We start from the raw sequence: 14,972 nt of genomic DNA, 5'->3' as shown, positions 1-14,972 counted from the left end.
GGACGCTTTGATATTTATCACTTCATATTGAGAGAACTACATTGGGCTGGTGTATTGAGAGACCAAGATGATACCAACTTCCAGCAGTGCAATCTCCAGGTGGTCGAACCCAACGATAATGCGTGTTATCTCCACTGATACGGTCTCCAAATGAACACTACAAACACACAAAGCCAGCAAGGATATATGTGGAGTCTTAGACTGATATGCAGGGTCTCTTCATGTCCACGTCTTGATCCTAACTCGACCCACAGAGATGAATAACCTTTCCTCAGTGGCCACGCTCAAGCACTGAATGGTACACGGCCCAGGCAAACAACAGTATCGGCCCTTTGCAAAGAGGTAATGCGCAGCTCCAAGACAGTGTCTGGAAAACAGGTGGATACTCGGCCTCCAGATGCGTTGCTCCTTTGGCAATAGAGTGCTCGGCCTCCACGAGATAATTATTGGCCACAGCCTTCTTCCGCCAAAATTATGGTTCGCCTCAGTAAAATAATTAGGCCTCAAGATACATTCGATCACCCAGATTTATGAATTATGTTATTGCCGCTGAGAATGCCACAATTTTGGCTCCTGTGATCCCACCAATCCAGCTTTCAGAAAAGATAATCGTCCCCAGAAATACAAGGCGTATTAGGCTCCTTGATACTGGCCTTCCAATAAGGTGGCAGATCGATCTCGGGCTCACAGGATGCTTCTTGCTGCTTCTCAGCTTCTTTAAAAACTCGAACTATTGATGCAGAGCATTATGCTGTCCCGCATGGCAGGAGGGCCGTAGAATCGATACGAGAATGGCAATGGGCTTCAAGATATTGCGAAGGACTTCACAGCTATGTTCTCGGTTTCTTCATTCGTACTCTCGTGGATACTGCGCAGAACCTTCACGTCTTCTTTCAGCTGCGGATAGCGGGGGACGGTCGGTTTCTGGGTCCCAGCGTTTTCTCTATTCGAAATCTACGATAGACATGATCAGCTCATCATTAGGATATGCAAAACTTTCTTCCTCGATATCGTGGCGAAATATGGCCACAGATACTGCAAAAGTTGAAGAACCTCCAAAAGAACAACCAGTTCAAGGCTCCACAAGGATGGAGATCAAGGAGATGAATCTCATGGGACCACTTCCAAAGGCAGGCCAGTCCGAGAAGGACCTGTCACTTGGATGAGTTTGGTGCTCTTGATCATCACAGGGGTTGGATTGAATATCTACTTTGATCGCGAGAAGAAGCGTCGCATTGAAGAAATAAAGAATGTACCTGTCTTTATATCAGTGGATCCAGAGAGGGATACTGTTGAGCAAGTCCGTGAATATGTCAAAGAATTCCATCCAAATCTGGTGGGTTTAACATTTCATTTTATGTTCATTTTTTTTTTTTTTAATGAAAGAAGCAGGTGTATATACAGATGTCCTTGAAACAATAGACAAATCTATTCAAGGTCACATATTTCTGGAGAATGCGTGGGTGAAAACCACCATTAGAATTATTCGGCGATGGTTCAGAACCCAACCATCGTTAAACCTTCGATGGTCTCATGGAAAACAGAGAAATTTCTAGAACTTTGAATAGAACTTTGCTAGATCTGAAAACGCAAATTTCAACCCAAACTACGCTTTCATTTTATTCTCTGCGGCATGCAAAACTGGAAACGCAAACACCTTTGATACTTAAAGCGAGATTTACACAGCAATTAAGGAGTGAACGTTCATAAAAAAATGCGCAGCCCAGGGCTTTATTCAGGGATGACAAGTGTTTATACGAATGACTAACCGACTCGAATTGCGGGAGTGTAGAACAGCGTGCCACAATTGTAAGCAAGAAGAAATTCAGTGGACGGCGTAGACGTGGATCATCTGGTCGAGATGCTGAAGAGGAAAATCAAAATACAGAGGCACAGCAACGGTTACGCCAACTTTTGCAGATCAGTAACCGCCGGTACTGAGTGTTTCTGAGAGTAACGTGCTGCAGGTCGGCATCAATTCTCCTGCAGCGAATTCAGGTATGCGCAGAGCATGTCAGACAGAGCAGTGCAGGACCAACGTTTAGGCACCAGTTTAATTTTGGAATATGAACAGATGCGTTGGCAGTGCTCAGGGCAGAGGGGCGCAGTCTCAGGATAGTGCGCAGTCTAAGGACAGAGGCAGAAACGCTCAGGTATGAGCAGCTCAGACACAGAATTATGGGCAGAGGATGCACATAACAGGCCACAGAAAAACAAGCGGCTCTGATACCATGTTAAACACACATGGATAGGAAAACAATAGGAAAGATAAATCAGTGAGTGCATTTTTATTAACAATAGATATACATTTATAGTACACATATGTGACTCTTGGGATTCAGATCCCAAGGTCTCTTGGACTGCTTTGTCCATTCAACTTCCACGCTAACCCTTTAGGATTAGGTGTCCAACACAATCTTTGTAAAGATCTCTTTCGTATTGTGGGTTGCCCTCTTAGAGGCATTTTTACCCACTTTAAGCACTAATAAAAGATAAAAAAATTTGTTGGAGGGAGCTTGGGATTTTTCCCATGGCATCCCCCTTTCTCATTTAGAGGAGAGATTCTTGTGGGTGGCCTAATCTTGCTTTTCGTTTTTCTTAGCTTTCTAGCTTTTAAATTTCATATTGTGCATGCTTAAAATCAATACATTTCACTCCACATGCAAATTTTTACTAATTGTGTATTTAAATTCCCACATGCATACGCTCTCAAGTTTTGCAAATTATTTCTCTTTGAAGCATTTGTATGAAGATTTAGTTTAATTTGGGGAATTAGCACAATTTGCACTTCATCTAGGCATTTTAGTATAGGAAGGCCCCAAGTCTGATTAAAACTTACCTCCAACTTAAGTTGGTTGAATAGACTTTTAGGGACCCTCTACCTCTATTGACTCTTCATTGTGAGATGCAAATATTTGGGTGAGGATGAGGACTGAGGGCTAGAGTTCAATTGTAACTTTGCGTGAGCACTAATTAATAAAATGAACCAAGAACAACATTCCATAACATTTCCTTTGGTTTAAAGTCTCACATGAAAATCTTATTTCAAGAGGCACTTCGGATGCAAACATTGTAATCTCTTTTAATTTTGCAACAAGTTTAATTTTCTTGTGCTTGGAAATTGACTCATCTTTTGGTTTAATTGCATATTGTCATGAATGGTTGATTTCACTTTCAAGTACTATTATTTTGGGTTGCAAACTTAATTGCATGTTGTCATCTTGGTCTAACATTTGAGTTCTTTTTGTATCGTTTTGAGCAAGATAGTTACCATGCTTTGATCTGTATACTTATTAATATTGAAAACATTTATAATATCTTGTGCTAACAATTTATTGTTTCACTTTTTAGGGTTATTTTGGCTTTCCATTTGAAAGCATTTCACTTCATTTTAAGCAAAATACAATTTCATTTCTTAAAGAGCAAATACTTGGAAGGCATTGGTTGTTTATGTATTTCATGCTTATCTTATGATGGTTATTGCTCATATCAGTTTTTGCCTAAGTAACTTGATACATGGATTCGAGATTCGTCGGATACGGGGATTCGAGTGTCGGATTCAGACACGTTGATCCCGCAGAACAGGACATGTTTGGATATGTTATATATATATATATATATTAAAAATTAGATATTTCTTTCACAAATTCTCATTAATGATACAAATTCATTGATTTGAAACATAGATCTTCATCTAGATGTAAGTTTTACTGTTTACAAAGTAAGTTAGTAACATTGTAGCATGCATAGTACATACAAAATTCAAATACATGTCACATAAATGATAAATCAATGAATCATAAATTCTAAATTCATAATACATATTCAATTCATCAATAATCCAATAGGAGAAAGACAAGATAGTAAGATAAAGACATTGACAGCTGTAGTTTTCTCATTAAGTCATCAAAATCAAAATGTGTTACATAGGTAGTGCAATGCCAATGGGAAATAGAAATAGAAAATACAAAACAACTACAGGTATACAAGCCTCAAGGCAGTAGGTAGCCCATGAATCATGAGTCATCAATCCTCATAGTCATCATCAAAATCAGCATCACTCTCCTCATCATCATGGTCACCACTGCTCTCCTCTGCACCCCCCTCCTCCCCTGTATCCAAAGTCGTCTCTGCATCTGCTCGTGTGGAGGATGACCCCTCTGTAGTATCACAATCATCAAATCTAATAGGCTTTAGCACTGGATCATTGAGATCCATGTTGGCCAAACTCAACTCAACACTGCTGTCCAGACCCATATCATCAGGAAAGACATCACACATCTTTGTATTTCCCTTCAGCCACTCTTCCCTCTGCTTGTAAATAAGACGAAGGTTGGTGTGCACATACACCATTGTCTCTGCCATGGACTGCTTAAGCTTGCTCTTCTTAACATTATACAAATTCCCATATGTGCTCCAATTCCTCTCGCAACAAGAGGATGAAGTCACCTGAGAGAGGAGCCTCATGGCTAATCGCTGTAGAGGAGGGCTTGTTGCCCTATGATTTGCCCACCATGAATAGGGCTTCTTAGCCCCCGTGTCTCTAATCACATCATATCCAACAAATCGATCAGTGCCAGTGGAGAACTCTGCAAAGGCATCCTCCACCTCATCAAGCAATGCTCTATCTTGAAAAACCCGCTTGAATGCATCTTTCCTCCCCTGTGAGATTTCACCATCCATGGGAAGAGGGAATCTGCGGGAAGGTCCACCATTCAGCCACTCATGGATGTAGTATTTTGGGTTCAATGAGTGAGCCAAACAATGTAAGGGTGTGCAATTCTTGTTCCATCTGCTGACAAGAATATCTTGTATAGTACCACAGAAGGCCTCTGGTGATGTCTCATACTCGGGGCACTCACTCTTTAGAATAATGCTCCTCACAGACTCAATCATGGAATCCCATCCCTCATAAACCTCTCCTGGGATGGGTTTGTCTGTGTCCTTCACTCTTTTAGAGGCTACTTGATCTGTCTTTCTCCAAAAAGACCAAAACTCTGAAATAACTATGGCCCCAAGAGCGGTCTTGACCTCCCTCAACCTCTTCAACATGATGAATAAAGAGGCAAACCGTGTGTCCACAATTTTCAACAATGATAGATTGGTGTACTCCTTGTAGATAGTGAGGGCATTTGTATGATTTTGTACAAAGTTACGGATATGCCATGCATTCTCAATAATGTTACCAATCCAAAGCACATCAGAAGCAATGGATTTCACTGATAAGTTCAATGAATGGACAATGCAAGGTGTCCAAAACACTTGTGGATATTTAGCTTCCACAATCATGCCAACAATCTTGCAAACAGGTGCATTATCTGTAATGATTTGCACACAAGAATCATCGCCTACGTCTTCAAAAGCTTTAATAAAAAACTCACCCATATATTGTGCATCTTTGTATTCTCCAAGTGTATCCACTGCTTTCAAGAAAACTCGACCATTCAAGGAAGACACCATGAAGTTGATGAGTGGGTGCCGTGCTGGATCTTTCCATCCATCAGAAACAATGCTAACCCCAAATGTTGGCCATGATGCTTTAATAGGCTCAAGCATTTTTTGCACCTCTTGTTTTGCCTTCGTCAACATTGTGGTTCTATGCTTCTCTGAACTAGGAGGCACATACCATGATGGAGTCCCATGAGTTAGAGCTCGACACATCTCAATAAATAGAGGTGAGTGTGCAACATTAAAGGATATGAACTTTTGATAGAAAAAAAGGCAATGGTGAGATCAAACTCTTCTCGTTTTTCTTTTTGAAAAATCTTGTTTGTTGGACCAAGTGAAATTGCCTTTCCTTTTGCTGCTTGTCCCCCACTAGAACTCTCAAATGGAAATTTGTTGCTGTCTTTCCTCAAAAATGGAAGGGGGTCATCATTCCTGGTTTTTTTGATTTTGCAGCCACATTTGCCATACCAACAGTGAACGCTTTTTTCATTTCTTTCCTCTTTTGTAAAGGAACTTGTGTACAAGCTCCAACTCCACAACTTAGTAAAGCCAACAAATGGCCTTTCACACGAAAATATGTGCTTGTGAAAGTACTGTGGCAAAAGTTGCATCTCCAATTCACATTGCTTCCTCCCTTCACCTTGTTGCTTGGCCCATCCTCTCTTGTGATATATTTCCACAAGGGATATTTCTCAATGTTACCTTTAGGAGGAATTCTTCCCTCAACATTACTTGCGACATACTCTGTTGAAATTAGGGGAGGAGGGGCATCTCCAATGGGGACATTCTTCCCCTTCCTTTGCCCCCTACTTACTGCCCTTGATTGAGCCATGAATACTGTAAAAAATAAACAAAACATGCACAAATTTGTAAAAGAAATGCATATACAAACTGCTGTAATACAAATGCAAAAAAATAGAGAGGAAATGCACTTACCTGTTGCTTGAATCTCCTTGAAAACGCTCCAAACCCTTGGCTCCTTATTCCAAACTCCTCACAGCAAACCCACAACTCAACTATTGCAAAAGAAATGACAACAAATGATGAAAAAAATTCATTTCCACCCTTTATTGGCTGCGCGGGTCCGAGAATTCCAGATTCGTGTCCGAATTTCTGGACACGATGATCATGTCCCAATTGGACACGACGTGTCACCAAAATCTGGACATGACGTGTCATGAAATTCGGACACGATTTAGGTCGAATCTTATCGGATTGGACGGATTCAGACACGTGGCCCTCTAAGAGCGAATCCAATTTCAAAGGTTTTTGCTTATAAATCTTAAATAGATAATCTATTTAACTCTAACAATTCTCCTAGAAACTCACATCCTTTTTAACTTAACTTTTCATTAGGGACCACCCCCCTTAGGTAACCTAGGATATAGCTCAAATAGAGAGAGTCAGGATTAGTTTGACAACCCCTTCTCTGAGTTCCCTGCCATTAACCACACCTTGTGGGGATGAAGGATTTTCTCACTAACTTGTAGGTAGGTATAGGCGGCATGGTCAACACGTCCAAGGACACTCCCTTTGAACATAGAAGCACCTATCCATCCCGAAACAAAACAATATATCCATCATCCTCCAAGGCTAATAACGAGAGTACATGTACCATCAACCTTGGAAAAATATCATCTTTGTCACCTCTAGAAATCCTCTTGACTGTAGTGGGAATCTAACACATCCAATCCCCTTTACTGCATGTGTGGTGCTAGCTCCACCACTCACATGGAAGTTTGAGACTGTCTCTGAAATACTACGGAACACTAACCTCATTCCCGTCATGTGACTAGATGCTCTACTATCCATTAGCCACAACCCACTGTCCTCATACACAACAATACTAATGGCCAAAATATAGGCAATAAGAGCAAACTCTTTCTCAAATTTCTCAGCAAAGTCGTCAATCTTAGTTAATGCTACTATTGCTTCTGAATCGTCTTTCTTGTTCTTCTTGTATGGACATTATCTTGCGCAGTGACCAATCTTATGACATGCAAAGCATTTCACTTTGCTCATGTCCTTCATAGAAGTAGATCCCCCACTTCCATTTACTTTACCTTTGCCCTTTGTCGCAAGAGAAACATTTTCTTCTTCTTCCCCACTATGCTGCACACCACTCCTGGCATTTTGCCTTATCTTCTCTTAATGGAAATCATCCCACATTCTTCCCCAATGTAGGAGTTTCCCACGGCATCTAACCCATAATTGATGGCATCCCACTCCTTAGAAAAACCACTCATGGCTAATATAACCAACTGCTCGCCATAGATGGTTTCTCCCATGGTTGCCAACTCATCTCTTAAGTGACCTTGGTGAAGTATGAGGAAACAATGTCGGTTTTGGTCATCTTGGTTTGCTTTAATTTTTACCGCAACAACATCTTTTGATTCTCATTGGTGCTTTGGAAAAACTTGATAAAGGCTTCCCACATCTCAAAGGCATAAGTCTTCCTTGAAATATGGGGAATAAGGTGGTCTTTGATATCATCTACAAGGAGCCTCTTGGCTTTAACATTCCTCTTGTTAAAATCAACCAATTGTGTTGGATTAGTGTGAAGAATTACTGCATTCTCAACAATATCCCACAGATCAAATTCCTGAAGCACCAACAAAAACCTCTCCTTAAAGTCACCAACCCCATTTAGCCTGTCCAGTGTTGCGGGGGAGCGCCCCCCCCCCCCCTCGCTCCCGCCCCGATCCGCGCTCCGGGCGGGAGCGACTCGGGAGCGGGTCGGGAGCGCGCTCCCTAAAAAAAATTTCGCTCCCTGCCTTTTTGGGAGCGTTTTCGGGAGCGTTTTGCCTTTTTTGCATTTTTTTTTTTGTAAGTAATGTTCGAAATGCAATTTTTTTGAAAGAAACAAATAGTTTTTGAGTGGGGCAACTTAATGATCAAGTCTAGGCCCTAGTATTGATATGCTATTCATGGTAATGTTAAATTCTTAAAGTAAAAGTGACATTTTCTTTAATTTTCATTTTCATCCTTTTACTTAAATTTTTAACATTACCATGAAATGACTCAGGATGTTTGAGAGTGGTTTCGTCCTCATTGGATTTCATATGGAGAAAGTAGAATTTTAGATTTCATTCAAAATCCAGCAGACTTATCAGTTTTTCAGGATTTCAGGATTGGGGGATTGCAATGTTTCCATTGAATTTTGTCATGTATTAGGGTATGGAACTCATATTTAATCAAGAGTACCAATCCCTCTATGTACCTTGATGTTAGTGACATTGGTTGTCGAACTCCTCTATCATGACCCTTCTAAAAATGTACGCATCACTCAAACAAAATCTTGACTTGACATGCTATGCTTTTTCTATCTTATGTTAATGCTTAGAGGGTGATATTAATGACAAAGATCCCTATACAGATACAAAGGTAATGACAAAGATACCTCTGGATATTAATGCTTGGAGGGTGATATTAATGACAAAGATCCTGATTTTGCAACAAGACTAAAAAATTAGACATTTCTCGTGGTGGCAAGAGGCCCAAGCATAAGAAATAGATAATAGATTTACTTCTCTTTTCTAGTTTCTAGTAGCTTTTATAACTATTGACTCTTTCATATATTTATATGATATTTTTTTAAACAATATATGACAATTTAAGTTTGAAGTGGCAATTATAACTCATTAGTAATGAATTATGAATATGATGCTTCATGAAAGTTGAAAGTTGTTTCATTTCATTTCATGTTAGATATTATTTGTTGTAATGGTTACACTTAGCTTACAAGTACAACTTTGGTGATCAATGATGATAAATGTTATATATTGAATTTTGAAAGCTTGAAACTTTAAGATTGATGAATCATGAGACTCAATATGTTGTATGTTACTATGTTACTAACTTGCGGACGTGGTTGATGAAGATTATAACTTCTAGATGATTGTTGTTATATGGTTCAATCTATGCTTTTTTATGTTTTTTATATCTAATTCATCATTCTATATGTTTTTGTTGACATATATGTATCAAAAATTAAAAAATATAAAAAATATATATATTTTAAAAAATCGCTCCGGGATTCGCTCCCAAACCGGGAGCTTCTGAAAATGGTCGCTCCCGCTCCCGTTTTCGCTCCCGCTCCCCGCTCCCAAGTAACATGGAGCCTGTCCTTTATCTTCAACCCTATTTTCATTGTCTTGCTCACCAGCACACACCTTTAATATGTCCAACGGTAGACACCAACTGCCTCTCAACCACAAATCCCTGTTTAGTTTGTTGTTTGGTCACTTTTCTTCGCTGTTTTTTATCACTTGGCTTTGATAGCATGTAGAAAATTAATCTACAATCTAGTTTTGTCTTGTGGGAATTTCATCAAACAATTAGGCAATACTCTGCTTTTTGTCTCCTATAAAAACATTACAAGTAACACATTTTAAACTAGACAAATTCAATTAGATTTTTATGAGCAGAAACACATATGACTAAGTCTGATCTTTAACAACTGAAAATTGTTAGAAAAATCAGAAAGGCAGAGATATTTTCTTATTCTTGATAATTACTTGTGATGTTCTTGATTTGTTATTGTGATTCTTTGTATCTTCTTTTTTTTAGTTCATCAAGCAATTACCAAAGAGAAAGCACATAAAACAATGGACACCAGATGTAGGTACTATGCCAGGGGAAAACCCCCCTTGAGGGGAAAACCCCCCTTGAGGGGAAAACCCAGTGAAGAAAATTCTTTCTTTCAATAGTATTCTTTGAGACTCTTCACCCTAGACAAAGACCAGACTTTCGTCCACACCAAGTCAGCCTCCTAGATCTTTGACCTCTTTCCAGCAGCTTCGACTAGGTAGCAACTTTCAGCATCAGTGAAACTTGGAAGACTTGGATCTCTCAATCTAGGGCATGAAACAAAGAGAGAGAGGCACCAAAATTTCGATTTTCTTCTTCTCATTAGACTCCACCCAACTCGCACTTCTTTTGGCTTCCCGGCTTCGGACTTCGGAATTCATAGCTTCCTTAGGGATATCGAACTTGTGTGAAATGAAGTGCTCCAAATAAATTCGACTTGCTTCTATTTAAAGGCTTCAAGTGAGGTCGAATTAGTGTCCTTAGGCCAACTTGATCTCTTCTAGGCCGACTTGACGTGGAGGATACGTGAATTACATTTGACTCAATACTTGACACCTTTACATGATTCAAAAGCCCAAGAAGGGTCTCTTTAAAAGTACAATGACTCTATTGGCTTGGAATAAATCCTATAAGTCCTCAATGGGGACTTTGACCTAAAACATGATGACCCAAGCATGACACCCATGTTTTAATAAGTCATAATAATAATAATAATAATAATAATAATAAATCTTGTCTTTATTCTTTTGACAAGTACATTACAAGATGTTTTAAATACATTAAATGAAGACTGAAGCTAGTTACAATTTCCAACAAAAATGAACAGTAAACCTGACACGTTTGACACAGAAAATTTTGGGCAAAGCCCTTGGAAAAGCCCCAAAGGGAAAACCAGTCCACAATAGAGAAATTTTATTGAGCTTAAAGAAAATTTACAAAGAAATACACAAGAAAATTTCTAGCAATTAACTACTAATTCATCTCACTGAGTCTGCACTCGATTTCTGTGCCAGGCACCTAGGAAAATGTGCCAGAAATCCCTCAATGTTTGTGCCAATCTGTCCCAGTATGATAGCATACAACCTCCTAGAAATTCGTGTGCATCTACTGGACAGACTGTACCAGTAGAACAAAAAAATTGTTTCCTCGATTTCTGTGCTCTCTGTCTCGAAAAACGTGTCTAGGTTTCACTTTACAGCCAACATTAAATGTGCTATACAGACTGCTAAATTTTTGCTGAAATTTCCTTGGGAACTGTCCCAATTTCTCCTAGATATGCATGCACAACTCTCCTTTCCTTGCTGCTCCTCCTCCTAAAACTTTCGTCAGCTCTCCCTTTCTCTCTCACTCTTCATTGAATGAAGAAAAACTGCGCCTCTTCACTTCTTTAGGTTTATTTTTATAACACATGAATCACCAAATGCCTTGACCCTAAGATCTAATGGCCAAGATTATATGTTGCCATCTCAAGATCAACAGTCATGCCTTAATTTCACATTGAGCCCACTTAAATCACTTAAGTGAGCCAATTTTATAAAGTCACACTCACTTTATAAAAAGTTGCTTTTTAGTCATTAAATAATAAAAGTCACTTTTCTAACTTTATAAAATCACTAAATAAAGTCAAGTACCTAGAAGTGAAATTTGTTGGGTCACTTTTGCATGCTAGGCACTGCCAATGCAGAAGTACCTCTGAGCTACCAAAATCTAATAGGAACACAATGTAACAGACAGAAAGAGCTCCTCAAGGTATTGCTTTAGTTTGGGATCAATGATGATATCCTAGTTCAATAGGAAATGGACTTTTGTGGCACTCAGTTTGATAGAGGTAGAGTATATGGCAATGAGTACAATGAGTTGTGGGACCATTTAGCTTTACAAGCTGCTTGTAGGGTTGATTGATCAGGAGTTGGATCCTATGGTGATATACTATGATAATAAGAGTTGTATCAAACTGTCTGAGAATGTAATGTTCCATGGTAGGTCCAGGCACTTAAAGATCAGGTACCACTCCATTCAAGACAAGATTCAGAAGGGAGCATTGAGGCTCCAATATATCTCCATAGATCAATAGGTGGAGATATTTTGACCAAGTTTCTAGTGAAAGGAAAGTTTGAGGTCTTGAGAGACAAACTTGGATTGTTTCAAAACTCCTTTCTTGCCAAGAGGGTGTGTTGATGATTGTAGCTCAGATAGGAACTTCTGCACAAGTTTTATTTCAATTGTGTGTGAAGTTGACCAAAGTTCTTTCTATTTTGTAATTCATTTTTTTAAAGTAAATTATTAAAGTGAAGATCATTTCGATTTTGAGTTATGTAAAGTTTAATAAAGTGTAATTTTTACACTTGTGATTTAGATGATTCTCAACCATTGATCTCAAGTGAGGTTCAGATTTAATCTCATCCACTGATCTGAAAGTGAGATTGGGATCAGGAAGATTTTGTTATCAACTCACAATTATCGAAGAAGGGCAAAGTAAAAGGAAAAGACATGGTGACAAACATAATAGCTCAGTTGCACAGAGTGACAGAGGTTTTTACTCAGTTTGCAAGAAAAGGAGAAAAGGGAAATATGATAGTAGCAAGGAAATCAACTTCAACCAATTTGTGAAGGCATTACTATCTAGTAGTGAAGGAGGCCATATGAATTGCGCAAAACAACAATAGCAGTAGAAGTTCAACCCAATAACTTAGTCATATCATTCAACAATAATTGGTCATATGATTTTTGGGAGAATTGCATATGAGTCAGATCAACAGGAGGCCACACGATGGCCATGTTTTGCTGTGTACTTATCTTTCTCAGTGGGCAAGTTTTCCCAGTGTGGGAAGCTATTGTAAGTTTGGAATATTTTTAACGAAAAAAGTGATCTGAAGGGCAGGACAAATTGTTTGTGTTTGAAATTTATTTTGCTTCCGCTGATTCATTTTTCCAGCAAATTGTATGATAATTCTATGGTTGGAAATTTTTTGTTTACAAATTGAATTTCAGCAAGAAATTTAGTTTGAGATCATAAGGGGGTTATTGTTAAATATCCTAATACCAGCCCTGATTTATTTTCTCACAACAATTACTTATTTCCAACAATTTATTTAATTAATCAAAATAATTTCTGAATTGCCGAAAAATAAGGTCACTAATATTTTAACCTCTAGAAATTATATGTAGTGGAAAATAAAAATTTGGAGAGACCAATCGCACATTGCAACAGATAAATACCCACAACAATTCTTCATCATTCATTGATATGGAAAAACAGGGTCATTTACCCACAGAGAATTTTAAGGAATACATTTACTGGAACATGTAACTCGGCCCCCACTAGATGAATTTGACCCAAGGAATTCAGCCTCCTGGAATTCAGCCTCTGAAGGAGCTTGGCCAGGGGAATTTCAGCCCAGTGATTTGCCATGAAATTGACCCTGCACCTTGCCTTCAATCTGTCACTGCACCTTTGGAATTTCGGCCCTGGCAAATCGGCTTCTCCAATCAAATTGAACTCCCTCTCTCGTAAGCAACTTGGCCCTGCAATCTCCAAAAATTCGGCCTCCTGGATATGTCCTCGAATCCTCCTCTACTCTTCCTACTCTGCTTCAGTCTACGAAGTCACTCACACTAAAGAAAATCACTTTCTTTTTTTGTCTCCTCTCTTGTGTCTTCGCCTCTCTCTTAGGCTTCTTTTTGAATCTTCATTATGTTCAAATCCCTAACCCTAACTCCCTTCTAGAAGATCGTGTAGATGAATGGTTGAGATTCTTTCGAATTGACTTAAATAATTAAATTATTTATCCTTAGAAAATGACTTAATAGTCCACAGTAATTAATTGAATTTAATTATTGTACTTTTCCTAAGTTAGACATAGAAAAGAAAACATAATTCACTTACTCCACCAAGCAAGCACCTAATGAGGCAATAAATCATCTCCCACATGCTAAGACACCAAGCCTATGCAGAAGAACGTCTGAGCTACTATAAGCTTCAACAGTTATTCCCCTAGGATTTGGAGAAAATTTTAACACTGCCTTGGTAAGTTTTGGTGAAAGTTGGCTCTTTTGTTGATTCCCTTCTCTGGAAAAAAACATATGAAAATCATAAAAACATATCATATTTGAAATTTATATGCTGTGTGTGAGTGTAAGCTGTAAATTATTGTGGACAGTTGTTTCTAATTGGAAATGTTGGCATATTTGCCTGTGTTTGCTCAGTTGTTTGTTTAATACATTTTCATATGTTATGTTGTCTTATCAAATGTGCAGACTTATTAAGATTTTTCTTTTTGTATCTTGTCTGGTTATGCATTCCTTTTAAAGGTTGCATAATGCTAAATGGGTTGCCATAATATATGAATGTCTCCTACTAATCAAAATGTTTGGCAGTCAGCGTGTTGGGCACTGGTAAAATCATGGCTTGACATTCAGGTTGATTTGGAACTTGCTAGACTTCAGCAATCAAAGTCAGAACAAATGAAAAATAATGGTGGTGAACCAGATGGAAATGATGCTCTTGGTGATCTAAGTATGGAAGGTTCATCTGGTCCAGATGTATGGCCTCGGCAAGTCCTTGACCAGCAACCACGTGATATTCAAACACTATTGCAAAAGCTTCATTCTGGGTAAATCTTGGACCTATAAATTTAATTAGCCCTCCTGTTCACCTTTTCGATTTCCTGTCTTTGTTGATGGTTGTAATGTGTTTGAAATTATCATTTTATGCTGGTTTATCGCAGGGATCTAGTACCTGAAGCAGTTTGTCGAGGATGTAAAGAACAACATCGACAAATTGAGGTGATGTTTTGAGAAGCTAGTCTGTGTTGCAAGTTTATTGATAAACTTCTAAATTTTGTTCTATGCAATTGGTTGGAGGGATGAGTATCTTGCAAGAAAGCATTTCTCGGGAAGCATGTGTGTCTTGGAAGGAAGGGAGTGATTCAATG

General features: G+C 38.8%; 1 protein-coding gene and 1 pseudogene across 1 annotated transcript in view; both read left to right on the top strand.

Moving 5' to 3' along the window:
• The window catches only part of LOC149230005 (nuclear pore complex protein), a 396,423-nt gene that overhangs the window by 283,765 nt on the left and 97,686 nt on the right, over window positions 1–14,972 (top strand). Inside the window, exons 16-17 of the mRNA XM_089381174.1 lie at window positions 14,416–14,651; window positions 14,766–14,823. Of these exons, the coding sequence (XP_089237300.1) occupies window positions 14,416–14,651; window positions 14,766–14,823 (294 nt within the window). The remainder of the gene's footprint in view (window positions 1–14,415; window positions 14,652–14,765; window positions 14,824–14,972) is intronic.
• Window positions 792–14,304, top strand: LOC149230006 (uncharacterized; annotated as a pseudogene).

Source organism: Pinus tabuliformis, chromosome J, assembly GCF_031772625.1.
Source record: "Pinus tabuliformis cultivar Carrire ecotype Pingquan chromosome J, CPIR1, whole genome shotgun sequence".
Classification (NCBI taxonomy): Eukaryota; Viridiplantae; Streptophyta; class Pinopsida; order Pinales; family Pinaceae; genus Pinus; species Pinus tabuliformis.
Note: the sequence above shows the minus strand (reverse complement) of the source record. Positions and strands in the feature narration are given on the sequence as shown.